A 16,078-nucleotide genomic window follows, 5' to 3' on the forward strand; every position below is an offset into this window, starting at 1 on the left:
ATAAGCAAATATATCATCGCCATAACCTTAGAAAGAATAGGAATGGGGTTGATGGCCGGTAAATTATTTTTTTTTTTATTACGTTGTAAGTCTGTGGAAGAACTTATCAGGAATACTCCATCCTGGTACACAGGCTCTGTTGTAATGTTTCAGTTGGCCCAATTGCATCACCACATACTGAATTTCCATTAGCACATCCTTTCCAGAGCTATCTAAAATTTAACTTTCAGGTCTGCAGCATATATTTCAGTCCTGCCTTTGCTAATTGTTAATGTGAGCGAGAGAAAGTTAGACCTGTCTGATAGGTGGGACACAGAGAGCTCAGGGTCACAAAATGAATTGGTAGTCCACTTTCTTTTATTCGAGAGGATGGAGACTGTCTGGACCCTCTGCCTCCGTGCCGCATCCCCGTCCCCGAGCCCCTCAGCAGGCAGTGAGTGCCCCACCCTGTGCCCCTCGCAGGCGCCGGAGCTCCTCTCTCGGGTCCTGCGACGACGAGCGGGAGGACCTGACACCTGCCCAGCTCACTCGAAGGATTCAGAGCCTTAAAAAGAAGATCCGAAAGTTCGAAGATAGATTTGAAGAGGAGAGGAAGTACAGAGTAAGTGTCTCCTCACAGGGTTGTCCCTGTCCCCTCGTGTCCCCAGACATGCTGACATGATGGCACATCAGCAACTCGGAGAAGTGATCAGAAGTTAAGGGAGATTTCTGTGGAGACTCAAAACAGACAATAACAATTGGATAGTAAACCCCGAGAAGCCCCCGACATCATGTATCAGCATTTTCCTTGCACAGGGTATTCTTACAAATAATTGAAAGTTTTCGTTGATCTCTTATAAACTTATCCATGTGAGGGAATGGGGAAAACCATTAAATGATTCTTTATTTTGGCTAAAACTTAATTCAAGATTATCTTCTAAAATTTCATTAGTATTGACCTCATTCTACTCTCAGCTCTATCTTAGCATTGCCCACAAGAGTGGCAGAAAGGCATTTTGCATGGTGTTTCCAGTGTAAAACGTACCCCCCTCTGCTTTCCATTCTGTTAGCCTGATAGCTTAAACCCTACAACTCATGAAATGGGGCCATGAACTTCACAGAAGTCCAGCATTTTGCCTGTGAGGAATTCTTTGAAAGCATCAAAAATAACCAGATGTAAAGAAGGATAATGGAATTACACCTATGACGTTTGCTCTGATTATTTATGATGAATTTCTTTTTCCAGTGGGATTCAACTTTCTCTTGCTCTTTAAAACAAACTGATCATGGGGCGCCTGGGTGGCTCAGTTGGTTAAGCATCTGCCTTCGACTCAGGTCATGATCCCAGGGTTCCGGGATCAAGCACCACAGGAGTCTGCTTCTCCCTCTGCCCTTGTGTGTTTTCTCTCTCTCTCAAATAAAGAAAATCTTTAAAAAGAAAAAATAAAATAAAGTGATCATCAAACTCTTCTTTTTCCTGCCCCAGTTTGAAAATATTTACATTAGATTCTGCTTTTCTCAGCCTTCCCACAGTGACAAAGCAGCCAATCCAGAGGTTCTAAAATGGACAAATGACCTTGCCAAATTCCGGAAACAGCTTAAAGGTAGGTAAAGTTTTAGACCTCTGCATGGTTTCTGTAAGACAAGCCACCTGCAGAATTCGCCATCTCACCACACCCTGAGTGCCACTGCTGAAATAGTTGAGAAAACACAAGTTCCTTGACGCTGCCCCCCAGTGCTCCTGCTGTTCAGAGGACACCTTCCCCGTGTCTCACCATGGTCTCCATCACAGGACAACCCTGATCAGCTAAGATGCAAATTCTGCAGCATTTCCGCATTTCCCTAAATCATGAATTTAAGGGTGATGGTTTCAGTTCAATACTAAGTACCAGGATTTTATTTGCGGCGGTATCAGGAGACCTGTGAGCACGGAGGAGTATAAAAAGGATTGGGTCCTTGTCCCTCAAAAAGCATGCTGTCTTTAGGAGATAGTCATATAAACGACCAAATGGAATACAAAGGGAAAATAATTCCAAAGTGAGGTACGTAGGTTATCTGGAAAAAGTTGGCCAGCAGTTGGGTGCTGGATCAGTCGATGCCAGCAAACAGTAAGGGAGTGAGTATAGGAAGCATCTGCCACATTCTGAGAACAGCAAACCTGTTGGTGTGACTAAAGCATGGATGTTACATAGCTAAAGCTTTCTCGGGAATTTGCATTAGGGGAACATTCCAAATAATCCAAGAAGATGTTAGCATTTTCTTCGGTATTACATAATAACCCAGGGATTTCAACTACTGTTATAATTAGATACTTTCTGAAAAAAGATGGGGCTAAACAGTTATTAACACCAGAGAAAAACAACTGGGGTTCAACAGACATCAGTTCTCACGCATCACCTCCCCAAATGTTTTCACACCAGAGTCCAAACTAAAGATATCTGAAGAGGACCTAGCCCCCAGGATGAGGCAGCGAAGCAACACGCTTCCCAAGAGTTTCGGTTCCCAGCTTGAGAAAGAAGACGAGAAGAAGCAGGAGCTCGTCGATAAAGCCGTAAAGCCTAGTGTCGAAGCCACCCTGGAATCCATCCAGAGGAAGCTCCTGGAGAAGCGGGCAGAGAGCAGCCGTCCTGAGGACATTAAGGTGTGGAGATTCGGTGGAGGCCCTAAGCCAGCTGCTAGTCCTAAACCACTCCAGTCAGCGTGGTGGAAACATAGGGCCCGACGCATGGGTCCCTGTGGGAAGAGGGATGCAGCGACGCCCTCTCAGACCTCCCACGCCCTCTCTCCCACACTCTTAGATGTCTAGAGAAGCAGGTGGAACAGCTTGAGTGTTTTCAGTGCTAGTCTTTTGCTTTATGACGACCCGTTGAGAGCAGCACACTCTCGTGTAGAGATCACAGAAAGGACTCGTTCAGGTTAACAGACGGTTTGATGACTCTAGAGTAGAAGGATTGTAGGCGAACCCTTGGGACCGTGTAACTTGTGACTGTAGTCATCGCTTGGGCCATTAGGCTAAGCCCCATGTGCTTCGCAGGCTCGCTTCCCTCCACGTGCCTTCGCTGCCACGTGGGAGATGCACGGAGTTGATGACGACTCTTCCGTGCTCTCTGTGGACGCACATTGTCCCAGCAAAAGTCCGGACAAGCCAGTTCCTGAGCGAGCTTTGCACAGAGCTCGGAGCAACGGTTGTGGGAGGAAGCTTTTTAACCTTGCCTGAGGAAATTGGTTTACAGAAAGAAGTAGGAGTGTTCGTAAATGTTCCCCCTCTCATTTCTCTCTCCTTGTGTTTATTCAGGATATGACCAAAGACCAGATTGCCAACGAGAAAGTGGCTCTGCAGAAGGCTCTGCTCTATTACGAGAGCATTCATGGACGGCCGGTACGTGACTGAACGGAGATATCCGACTGCGGTCGACTGTTGGGCTTTAGAAACGAATGTTCAGTCTTTGACACGTGAGTTTTCCTGACGTTTAGGAGATGACTCCATATTTTCAGCAGACCTAAGCTCTCTGAAGGCTAAACTGAGCAGAGACTTCCGCTGTGGAGAGGATGCTGAATTTGAGTTCCAAAGAAACATGAGTTTGCAGCTCACATTTAGTCGCTAGTGTTCCGCTTCAGGGGGACAGTGGCGGGAGGGGGGGGGCATAGATTATACATGAGTGCGCAAAGCCCTAGAGACTTCCCTAAGTCTGCCCGCATAAGCTGTCACTGGCTCCAGGCATTCTTGTCCTTAAAATGAAGGTGTTAAGCTAGTGTGATTTGCCCTAAAGTTCGATCTCTCTTCAACGTAGCCACGGCCAGGGTTCATCTGTAGAGAAGTCCCAGCCACCATCCTGAACCAAAAGTGCGAGGAATCCAGAATACGCCTTTGCCTTTCCATAGCAACAGGAGGCGTTGAAAGCGATTCGTTACTCAGCAGAGCGCGGTTATTGCGTGTTTGTCGTTAGTCCTGGTGGAGACAGTGGCACCGTAGACTTCTGCTCGATTCCTTAAGAGACTCATCATCAGATACCCTTGTCAGTTACTCTCAGTGACCTTCTGTGGGGAGTGTTGTCAAGAACACAACAAAACAAGTTCTTAAGAGCAGCTGTGAAGGAGCGTGAAGTTAGTATTCATACAAGGGTTTGTATACAGCCAAAGTGCAGGGGTCTCTTCCAATCACAGCCATGGCTGTATAATGGAGATAGTACTTCATGTAAAATATACTCTTTTGAATAAAGAAGCTTCCAGAATAATGCACTAGACTCTGAGATCTGTGAGGGCAGGAGCTCTGGGTTTTGTTCGCCTGACAAGGGTCCTGACCTTCAGCATCCAGCACAAAGACCCGACACATACCATGTGCCCAGTAAACTGTCTGTAGAATGCATCCTCCTGGTATTTTTGGTTCTGAATTTATCAGGTTTAAATTAAAAAAAAAAAAAAAAAAGCTGGAGCTGCTGATGATTGATTTTACTGGCCTCTTCCCTACAGTGGAAAAATACTGGCACTCTGGGATAATGGTCATGTTTCAGGCCAAGTTTTGTTTTGGATTTTTTTAAAGGCATTGAACCAAATAGTAAATGCACTGAAGTGCAGATATATTCTGAAACTTGTCCTTTTCTCCTGGAGGATTCAGAACTTGGAGAAGTAGAACTGAACTCCTTCTAGCAGAGAGAAGCCCCTTCTCCACAGTTGGCTGAGAGCCTTTTAAGTAAAGATCTCCTCATGGCCACCAGGCAGGTGGGGAAGGAGGGGGGACTTGTGTGCTTTCCTTCTCCAGCATTTCTTGTTTTCCTCATGTGGGTATCCACACTGATGGACCCCTTTACGGACTTCTTTGCTTGAGGCCAAGTGATTTCTCACCTGCTCTCTAGTCCCAACCTTTACAGCCAGTTCCGGGGGCTTGTGTGCCAGGTATGTGTTGCTCAGAGTTGGACACAGATCCTCTCATCCTGTCTGGCCTGAAGTGATGTGTGGGGACTGGGATCCACAGACCCAGATTCAGATCCCAGCCCTACTGAGTCCAGCCCTGGAGCTTTGGGCTACTGAGGTAGGACTCGAATGCTTTATCTATACCGTAGCTGTCCGTTATCGGTTGTCATGGAGACCAACGGACAGTTCAGACATGCGCACACCCATTTACCTGTAGGCTGTCCGGCACTGAGGAAGTGGGCTGGGTGGCTTGGCAGGTGGCTGGGGGGGTGCCCAGTCAATGATGTTGTCACTCTTTTTTTTAAATGTTGTTTTCAATTCTGCTACAAGTAAATGTTCTGCTATCTGCAGCTTGCTTCTTATTAAGTGATGGACTCAGGAGAGAGAACGCACATTGTCTCAGCTCTCTTATCATTAGGAATATGAAATCTTAGTTCTTGGCCCTGCTGTATTATTCCCTTTCCTCTCATCGTGCTTTTAGATGTTGGAAGAACACCGTTTTGGGTCTGGATTCTAGCACCTCATCAGGCAGGGAACAAGTGCTCTAGAACTTTGAATGGCATTTGATTTGTTGCTGGTTCCTGGTCAGACTCTCTGCCTCTCTCTGGAACATGATGCTCCAACCTCCTCAGGAAAAGCAGAGTTCATTTGATATCTGGCCAGTGTGAAAATCAAAGAGTAAACTTTTCATTCTTAGGTCTGTGGTGTTGCCATGGACCTTGAACTGTAAATACCATTTGGGCAACACTCTTCTTAAAAAAACATGTGTTTTCAGAGCTAACCTATCATTCCAAACCCCAGGGGGGGGTTTTTGGTTTTTGTTTGTTTGTTTGTTTGTTTGTTTGTTTGTTTTTAGAAAAGCAGGTGCTCAAAGCTCCTGGGTTTTTGCTGAGTCTACAGATTCTGATTTGAAAGGACAGTGAGTGACGGTCAGAATCACAGGCCAAAACCGCTGTGTGCTGCTCTCATACATTTTATAAACAAGGCTGTTTGCTTTAACAGTGCATTCCGCAGGTTGGCATGTGAATGCAAAACAGAAACACACTCATTTACACAGGGCACATAAATCCCTACAGATTATTAGGATAGCATTTAAGGATCTCATCAAAAGACCATGTCACAGAAAGTACAACACACGACTGCAGGTCACCGTATTACAGACCCCTCCTTGATGAGAACGTAGAAGGAGTGGGTTGCTTATTGAGAGCTGCTGCTTTCTTCTTGAGTCTCTTCCTCATCAGTATGTTTTCATATGATGTTTTAATACCTTGGGAACTAACGTGACACTGAACACACTCTGTTCAAATTTAAATGCAAACTCTGCAGCTTATATAAATACTGCCCTTGGGATAATCTGCTCTTTGCCCAGTCTATTTTTACCTGATAATAAAGGTAGAGAATTGCCTCTTTCTAAGTCGATGGGCCAAAATGCAGTAGTTAAAAGAATCCGTCTCATTTGTCTTCTCCTGCTAGGAGTTTTATGACTCAGCGGTACCCCTCCACACACAAACTCAAACCACTTGTTACACTAAGATTTGGACGCTGCGTAGTGTCTTGTCTGTCTGTGGCATAATTTCTCACAAGGTGGGGCTTCCATGCTGCTATTTATTGCTAGAGGTCTTGTGAACTCAGGCAGAGCTCTGAGCTTGGAAGGCAGAATTCTTTATATTAAGGAGACAACTTGGTCAAACCGTATTAGAGGAAAATGCTTCGTTGTGACATTTTTAGTATGTCTTCACTGTGTTAAGATCCTACTTTTCTTCATGTCTTATTCGTGAATGGAAAGAAAACTGAACTGGGAGTGCATGAACCTGGGTTCTTGACCCGAATCTATTGCCTTGGGCAAATCATTGCCCTCTCCAGGGCTTAGTTTCATTATATGAAAAAATAAGGCTCTTCTAGCTCTGGTATTCCAGGGTTCTAATTCCGTCTTTTTCTTCACATTAAAAGCATCAGTCATCACCTGTGTGGCACTGTGCGGGTAACAAAGCCCGAATGGGTGTTTCTGTGAAGAAGTTTTATTTGAGGCTAAGACAAAAACCATCACAAAAGATAAAGAAAGGCAAATGTGGTTTTCTAATCAGGACTTTATAATTTGTGTCCAAGATTTTCCTCCATTTAAATGTGGATTAATTATTGGCTGGTGTTCCCTTGGTACCTGGAAATATTATCTGAGACTGTATAGAGCAACCAAATAGAGTTGTAAGAGATCAGTCATGGAAAATTTCTTTAATCAAAAACAAAGACCAGGACACCTGGGTGGCTCAGTCAGTTAAGTGTGCAACTCTTGATTTCGAGTCAGGTCGTGATCCCAGGGTCCTGGCTTTGAGCCCCACGTTGGGCTCCATGCTTAGCATGGGGTCTGCTTGAGAGTCTGTCTCTCCCTCACCTCCTCCCCACCCCACTCGTGTGTACTAGATAGATAGATAGATAGATAGATAGATAGATAGATAGATAGATAAAATCTTTAAAAAAAAAAAAAAGCACAGAATGGGAGGTGCTGACTTCACCCATTAGATATTTGCGCCTAGGTTGTTCGATTTGTGTGCAAAAATACATCTTAGTAATAACCCAATTCCCACACACTGGAAAGCCATTCAGAACTACCACCTAAATGAAAATTTAATAAAGGTTTGAGGCAAGAGGAGTGAAAGTGTAATAGAAAATACGATGTATTACATGCTTGGCCTGAAGTCATTTCCAAGCAACTATAGATCGTAAAGATTTTCTAATCTGAATTCTGCAGTTTACCAATCAGGAAATCAAGGCTCAGAGGATTTTACTGGCTCATTCAAAGGCCTGTTTTCCATCAATAACAGAATCTCCGAGCAGCTGATGACTCAAGAATAAGAGACATCGACTTCCAAACAGTTTTCCCATGGTCCATTTAATATCAGCTGACCCTTTTTTTTTTAACAGTTCAGCCAAGGCCCTGCTTTGTTTATGGAACTATTGGCTAGATTTTGGCTCAACTAACAAGTCCAGTTCTGATAATTGCATGTGATGTGGTTTTATGTTGAGTGAAAGTTGTGTTAACTTTTAGTATCACCAAGACTTTGGCTTCAGGTATATATCATGAAAATAATTCTGGTGTAAACCAAGTAGTATTAATTCTTTCTACCCCTCGGACAAAGATCTTTAGTATTTCCAGTGTTTAGACACTTCTGTCAAATGCCAGCGTTAACTTTGGTGGAAATATAATGGGTTTGACTCTCCAGAGTCAGAAACTGGACTTCCTCAGATCACTCACAGGTGGTTAGTTCCTGAGGGTCATCAATTTCAAACCTGAGCAATTCATAGAAAACCTAAATATCAGTGTCCTAAGACGAAGAATTAAGCCAGTGATTCTCTTCATTTGCTCCAACTAGAAAATTTGAACAAAGAATTAGAGAGGAAACTGGTTTCTATCAAATTTGCCACATCTGGCCGGTTTTACCAGCAAAGTCTCCTTCTAAAATCCAGACTCTCCCTCAATCCAAAACTGTTTCTGCCAAGCAACAAGTAAATAGGATGCGAGTCCACAATGGGGAAATGCTAGCTAGCTCCTTGTTATTTTTATTTTCATACGTCTTTTGGTCCCTAAACTATTGAGTGTTTGTCTTACCCAGTATTCCAGCACGTGTCGCGTGTCGGCACTTAGAATGTTCCTTAACCTCATCTGCAGCATGTTTAAGGGATTCGTCTTGTATTTAAAGTTAGTCCATGTGTTCCAGGCCTAAATTTTGTCGTTTCACACGTGAGAAGGTTGTACAAGTCACTCCCACTCCCACTCCTCAGACTTATCTGTGGCCGTTGTTGAACTCTTGTTGAAGTATGACGTAAATACAGAAAGAAGCCCAAATTATAAATATGTGTCTTGATGCATTTTCACAAAGTAAACAAGTCCAGGTAAGCAGCATGCAGACCACGAAACAGATGTTTCCAGTCCTCCAGAAACCCCACTCCTTGTCCCCTTCCAGTCAATACCATGACCTCCACTCCATGAAGGAAAACCATTATCTTGACTTCTAAAGCTGTAAATTCTGTTTGCTCATTTCTGAACTTACGTAAGTAGAATCTTACAGTACATATTCTTTCGTACCTGGCTTATTTTACTTGGCTGTCTTTTTGTGAGATTAACTTATGATGTTGCCTACAGCTGTGGCCCATTCGTCCTCATTGCTGTGCAGTATTCAGTTTGGGGAACATATCCATTCTGTTGCTGGGTGTATGGATGGTTTCCAGTTTGCAGTTATATTATAAGTAGTGCTGCTGTGAACATTATTCTGTGTGTCTTTTAGTGAGCTTAAGGCCACACTTGGTTTTTGTTTTTGGGGTTTTTTTAATACTTAAGAGCAGAACTGAGGAGTCACATATTCAGCTTTAGTAGACACTGCCAAATAGTCGTCCAGATTGTTCCACTCTAAGCAGCAGTGAAAGAGAGTTCCAGTTCTTCAGCATTCTTGCTGGGACACTTGACATGATCTGTTTTCTCATGTTAACCACTGCAGTCGGCGTGTCCAGTAGTAACACCTATGGTTTGATCCTCAGTCTTTCTTACGTAAAATAATTTCTGTGTTCCCTTTCATTTTGGACGGTCATCTTCTATGAAATGCCAGTTTTAAAACTCCTTTTGATATGGTAGCTAGCAATAGGAAAATGCCATCTGCCTTTCAGTATTGTGATATTAGGAAGAAATAGAAAAGATTATTATTACTGCTGTCCATAGCAAATAAGTCCACAAGATATTTCTGCATAATGGCAGTATCCTATCCTGGCACGTGAAGTTGGTCCAAAGATCACTCATTATTGACCATTTTGAGAAAGGCAAACATAAAAGGTTACAAAGGAATAATCCATTCATGCATAACCCACAGTTGTCTTCAGAGTTGAAGGCCCAATAGGTCCATAATACCATTTGCCCTTCCTTACCTCTGTAACTCTTGCCTTATGTGCCCAGTAGAAATAAAGTGCAGAAGACAAACCGCAAACTTGAAACAAAGATACTTCATCTCTTTCAACATTTAAGTAAAGAAGGGAAATGCATGCATACCTATAAACTTTGCATACATATTTATGTTTGAACTATTCTCTCACTTCGCAGATTCTTATGGAATATTTCCATTATGTCAGGCACTGAAATAGTTTCCAGGGATACAAAAACACACACTCCTGCTCTCAGAGGGTTTATAGTCTTAAAGAGGAGACAGATGTGCCAACAAGCAGTTACTATGGAGTATAAAATGTATCATCTACTGGGGCAGCTATTATAAAATACCTTACACAAGAGCCTTATAAACAACAGAAATTTGTTTGTCACAGCTCTGGAGGCTGGGAAGTCCAAGATCAAGGCGCTGATAGATTCAGTGTTTGGTGAGAGCCCTTTCCTGGTTCACAGACAGCCATTTTCTTACTGTCCTCACATGGCAGAAGGGACCAGGGAGCTCCGTGGGGTCTCTTTTATAAGGGCACTACTCCTGTTCATGAGGGCTCCCCCTTCATGACCTAATCACCTCCCAAAGCCCGGACCGCCTGATACCATCACATGGGGGACTAGGGTGGAGGGGACACACGCATTCAGCGGCTAGCAAAGCGTGTGCGAAGTGACACAGTATACGCAGATTGCCGTAGGCGACGCAGAGATGTGTGAGCAGGTCCCTCAGTGGGGGATGTTGGAAGAAGGTTGCATGGGGGGAGGTGGCTCGTGATCTGGAATCTGCCAAACCAAGGAGCAGAGAGGAGGCCATTCCAGGGCATACGGAACGAGGCAAAGAGCTATGAGACAACCTGAATGACCTCTGGAGCTTGAGGTGTGACAGGAAGGGGAAGAGGCGGTGGATGACGAAGGGCTTCGAGTGCAGTACCAGGGAGTTGGGCCTGATTCCTCCCTGCTGTGGTAGAGGCAATCCTTTACACGTCCATGAGCACTCTGCCAGATTTCAGGGCCCTAGCGATGAGTCCGGCCATGCAGTCTATCAGCAGATGTTTCTTGAAGATATTTGCCAGAATCTTGTCCTTCAAAACAAGACAATTTCATGGCGGGGAAAGACCTCTTAAAAAAAAAAAAAAACTGATTACAGCAATGCACAGTAAGTATTATCATAAAAATACATGCTTGCTTCTTCCCTAGATCTGGAAAATAGTAAATCACTTTGAATAGTTCTAAACAGGCAACCAGTAATGGTCATAGCTTTGATTTGGGAAAAGCAGTACAGCTGATGGAATGATTTCCTAAGATCTGCCACTGAAGTAGATATTTTAAACATTCACTGACTAATACTATTATCAGCTTACATAAGTTTTGCAAGAATGGCAAGAGTGGAGTTGAGTCATCTGTGTTTTCTCCAGGCCCAGAGCATGCTTGAGCAGCTGACAGCCTGGCGTCCAGAGGCCGCTTCTTAGCTCTGATGCTCTTGTTTTCAGGTAACCAAGAATGAACGCCAGGTAATGAAGCCACTGTATGACAGATACCGGCTGGTCAAGCAGATCCTGTCCCGAGCCAACACCATACCCATCATTGTGAGTACGACACCTTTCTGTGGTCAGTTACCTGTGGGACTGGCCCTGGCTGTATTAAGAGAGCCCCACCCTGCCTTCTCATTACAGAGTAGTCTTTAATAGTTGAACCTGTCATGAATATTTATGACTCCTTAGCTGGGGGAATGGAGATTGTATCAAAGACTTCTGAGACTACATTTGCCCAAAATGAGCAAATCTGAAGCTGCTAGAATTTTTTCTTTTGGGCAACGTGCTTTGACGTATACGTCCATCTGACTTGTGCTGGGCTGACTGCCCCAGCCTTTCCTCAGAGACAGAGCACCAGCAGGACAGGGCCCTGCTTTCTCTAGGCCCCTCCGGTCCAGAGGCCTCTCTGGTCCCCAGGGCCTGCTGTTAACAGTCTTCTCTCCCCCTCCAAGAGAGGGATAACCCCAGTGGGAGTCATATCCAGGGAGAAATCCTCTAAGGAACTCCGGAGAGCCGCCTCTTTATGGTGGCTATAGAAAGTAGAGGTGGAAGAAAAGGGTGCGAGGCTAGTTACTGTGCGGCCCCCCGTCAGTGGCCACCGTCCTCTGACTGACAATGAGCTGTTTCTGGCCTCTGAAGTTTGATTGTGTCCAGAGGAGGGACCAGCAATTTGCCTTCAGGCAGTGGCCAGCTTGCCCTCCTCCCGGATTCTGGTATTTCCTCCTAGATTTCCACCTGGCTGGGAGTGAACCTTACTGCCCTGTTCATCTCCTGGGGGAGCCTTTGCCTCTGGTCCAGTGCTCTCCTCTCCAGGAATGCTGACATCTAAACTTTCTAATAAGCAGACACAGCCTTGCTTTTATGTTTTATTAAAATACATGTCATCTACTTGCTGCTCTTTGGTTCCCTCTTTAAATCTCCTTCCTTCCTTCCTTCCTTCCTTCCTTTCTTTTTTTTTTTTTTTTTTTTTTTTAAGATTTTCTTTCTGCGGCACCTGGGTGGCTCAGTCCATTAAGCGTCTGCCTTCAGCTCAGGTCATGATCTCAGGGTCCTGGGATCGAGTCCCACATTGGACTCCCTGCTCAGTGGGGAGTCTGCTTCTCCCTCTCCCTCTGCTGCTCCCCCTGCTTATGCGCTCTCTCTCTGTCCAATAAATAAATAAAATCTTTAAAAATATATACATTTTTTTCTTTTTAAGCAATCTCTGCACGTAACGTGGGGCCCACAGTCACAACCCCGACATCAGGAGCCACTTGCTCCACCGACCGGGCCCGCCAGGTGCCCCTCCTTGTTTATTTCTAAGATACACTCTTTGTATTTCTTTTAACAGTGTACCTGTCCTTAAGAATGAGGGAGGTCCCAGACTTCAGGCAGGTGTGTTAGAAGAAAGTGACTTCTCTAGAAATTTCTCACAGAACAAATTAGTAAACTGACCAATGAAAGGATTCAATCTAAGGAATCCTTTCCTTCTCCAGTTAGGAGCCCTGAGTGCCCCTCAGCAAGTGTTCCTGAAAAAGGAGATTGTACAGCAGGGAAGCCACATAACCTTTGAATCACCTGAGGAGCTGATGCTGTTGTGCTTGAAGCCCGTGACGGTTCCCGGGTTCTCGTTCTTGCCGTCATCGGGGAGGAGAAAGGAGGAGAAGCAGGCCGGCGTCTCTCCTCGGGCTCGGCCTGCGATCGGTTAGCCTGCTCGTGGGCTATTCTTGCTCTCCTGTGGCCTCCTTGGTTTGGGGCTGTGGGCTCTGAAATGAAGCACCACCTCGGACGAGAGCTTTGGTTGTCTCTGGTTTTCCTGGGACTATTTGGCGGGGACAGGTTAGGGCGTATCGTTCAAAGTCAGTGATGAATCCTAGTGAATCAGAGGAGGCAGAGGCCTGGAGGGCAAGGGAGAGGGGTTCGCAATGTAACCACCTTGTCCACACCTGTCGCAGGGATCCCCCTCCAGCAAGCGGAGAAGCCCTTTGCTGCAGCCAATTATCGAGGGCGAAACGGCTTCCTTCTTCAAGGAGATAAAGGTGAAGACCTCCCGCCACTAACCTCTCCCAAATTGGCTTCCGTCCTCTCCCTGCCTCCCCTCCTCCTGTGGATGCAGGGGGTAGGAGGCGCTGGGGCCCGCAGTGATGGTTTCTGGTGCTGTGCCCTTAAAATCACCAGCTGCATGTAACCAACTCCCAGCCGTCCCCTCTTACTGATAAGAGGGCTGAGCCCATTTCCTTAGTTTCATCTCGTTCCCCTGCTTCTTTGTGGCTTGTCGTTTGTTTTGTTTTCATTTTGCTTTCAGGGATTTAGGGGTTTTTTTTTTTTTCACAATACTTTCTGTTTTGTTTTCCTCTATTTGGGATGGATTTTCTGTATTCCAAAATCTTTTTCAATGAACTCATTGGGTAACTTTCCCAAAAATCTTATTTATTGAATTTCTAGAAAACCCAAAATTAACAAAGGCAACGCAGATAGCACACAACAAAAAAACTATCATCTCGCAGACCGGTATTGTCCTTGTCTTTGCCCAGTCTGCTGGTGCAGTCTCACCCACTCCTCCTGTCTTTGCCTTTCCCCTGGCACATTTAGTCCTCAGGACGAAGTTAATAATCTGCTCCTGATCCGTGAATGTAGTGCCCTCACCAGCAGCCACGGGAATCTGTGCTCTGGTGTTCACCCCCGGGTAATTGTGGTTTTTATACAGGTAATCCTTGTTCTCGGTGGCCACTTCTGCTAGAATGGGACATAGACTCTGTGCCCCCAGGTCAGTGTGTCTCCGTAGGGACCTACCTGGCCTGGACCATGATCAGCCCCTTTCACAGTTCTGTGTCTAGATGACTGAACAAACTGGACTGCCTTCTACAAGGTTCTAGAGATGAAAAGGCAGATTTGTGGGGTTTGTTTTTTTTTTTAAATCAGTGATTGTTAGCAATTGGAGTTTCACTTGTCATATTTCCAGGAAAGCCCTAAGCCTGGGGCAGTCGTTTATCTCCTGTAGTTAGGAATGGTAAATCGCAGAACACAAGGGCCCCATTCCCACCAGGGACACCAGTTGAGAACCACTCCATTGCCCTGCCTGGTCCTCATTATGACTGAGGTAAGGTGCCAGAAGCCACACGGTCTCCAATCTTATTTATTCTTTTCCTTTTCTTAGTTCTCAGGGGCCTTCGATATTTCACATACTAATTTTCAGTGATTAGTGAATTACACTCACTATTAGTGATTACGCTCACTATTCATATTTTTTTTACTTAGAACTTGTTTAATGAAAATGCTGTAAACATAACATTTAGGCAAATATGCTACATTGTATTTTAAAAACTGGAGCTATTTTCTTACAGTAAGACTTGATGTTGATGAGAGAAGACAACTTTTGTCTGGCTGGCAATTTCACACAAGAATGAAGTCACCATAATTGAAGAAATTTGGGCAATTGTGTGTATTGAAAATTAGCACTTCTCTTAGAAGCATGCAATAGAACCGTTACTAGATAAAAATGTGTTCTTTAACACATCCAAAATATGACACTTAATTGCCTCATTAAACAAATGGAAGATATATTAATGATGCACCTTTTAAAAGAGGGCATTCTTCCAAATCTTGTTCGGCTCAGTTTATTTTTTTCACAAGTATATTTTGGCCATGGCTCTTCTTCTGACCCACGTGGTCAGAATTTCAGATAATTTTGCAATGCTTACATTGCTTTTGTAAATAGTGTTGTCTTTTAGTTCATTTTGTTCCAACTGGCCAGGCTTATTAGCATGTGTTTGGACTGTACTAATTCTTGGCAATTCTGATACAATTTAGAATTTGATGTGGGTGCAGATCAGAAGATTGTATCGAGGCGGTTTCCTTAAAAACCACCCCTGGTTTTAAATGCTTATGGTAGGAAAGCAGCTGTGTGTGAAGGAGAGCCAGCTCAGGTTCTGAAGCCCTAGATCTTCCAGCCCCCAAAGCCTAGAGATAGTCTAGTCAGTTCTCCATCCAACATAAGAATTTCCTTTAAAACTCGCCTGACCGAGTAGAGACACTATCCCTAAGAAGTAATTCTGTTCTCAAGCTTGAAAAGTTTACAGCAATGGAGAAGGTCACTCATTCCATGGGCTAGGCATTAATAGTAACTAAAAACTTATTTCATTGGTATTATCATTATTAGAATACTAAGAGACAATAATTATGTAATATGCAATTTCAGAATGTGTAAGTTTGATAAGTATAAAAATGAAATTACAGTATTCATAGTTATTATTAATATATTGCTTTCTATGTAATAGGCTTAATGTTGCCTTCTGGAACAACATGGAATGAGCGTAACTGCTGCTTCCTTGAGAGCCCTTCACACCTTTCCAGTCACCTGACCTGTCCACTCTTACCCACAGCCTGTGGAAGTTTTTTTTCTCCATGTTCTTCATACTATTCCTCATGCGATATTGGTCCCAGACCTTCCAGCAACCTCGTGGTTCTGCTCTAATCACACCAGTTTATCTGTATCCCTTTGATACACTGATACCCAGAACTGAACACTGTTTTAGAGAGGACTTCACCAACAAGATGGATAGTGGACCATGGACCAGTCCTGATCTTTATCTGGACAGCCAGGGCCCTTTGTTCGACAAGTCTGTGCCTACGTGACTGTCTGAGTGTTGTGAGTTCATTGTTCTCTTTCTGGGGCAGCGTGCGTTCAGTGTACAGTCTACACTGTAGACATTTGGGGCCAGATGGCTTGCTGTCATTGGGGGCTGGCTTCTGGCCACTAGATGCC

The 16,078-nt window shown here is 44.4% G+C and overlaps 1 protein-coding gene across 10 annotated transcripts in view; it reads left to right on the forward strand.

Annotated features, from left to right (window-relative positions):
- FAM13A (family with sequence similarity 13 member A) overlaps positions 1-16,078 on the forward strand; it is a 339,281-nt gene that overhangs the window by 312,501 nt on the left and 10,702 nt on the right. For 8 of the 10 annotated variants that reach the window (XM_034671515.1, XM_034671514.1, XM_034671516.1 and 5 more), the window contains 6 exons: positions 463-601; positions 1,502-1,583; positions 2,400-2,620; positions 3,275-3,358; positions 11,293-11,388; positions 13,269-13,352. In XM_034671515.1, coding sequence (XP_034527406.1) covers positions 463-601; positions 1,502-1,583; positions 2,400-2,620; positions 3,275-3,358; positions 11,293-11,388; positions 13,269-13,352 — 706 coding nt within the window. The remainder of the gene's footprint in view (positions 1-462; positions 602-1,501; positions 1,584-2,399; positions 2,621-3,274; positions 3,359-11,292; positions 11,389-13,268; positions 13,353-16,078) is intronic. The other 2 variants (XM_034671512.1, XM_034671521.1) reach the window with 1 other exon arrangement.

This window comes from Ailuropoda melanoleuca, chromosome 11 (assembly GCF_002007445.2).
Source record: "Ailuropoda melanoleuca isolate Jingjing chromosome 11, ASM200744v2, whole genome shotgun sequence".
In the NCBI taxonomy this organism is placed as follows: domain Eukaryota; kingdom Metazoa; phylum Chordata; class Mammalia; order Carnivora; family Ursidae; genus Ailuropoda; species Ailuropoda melanoleuca.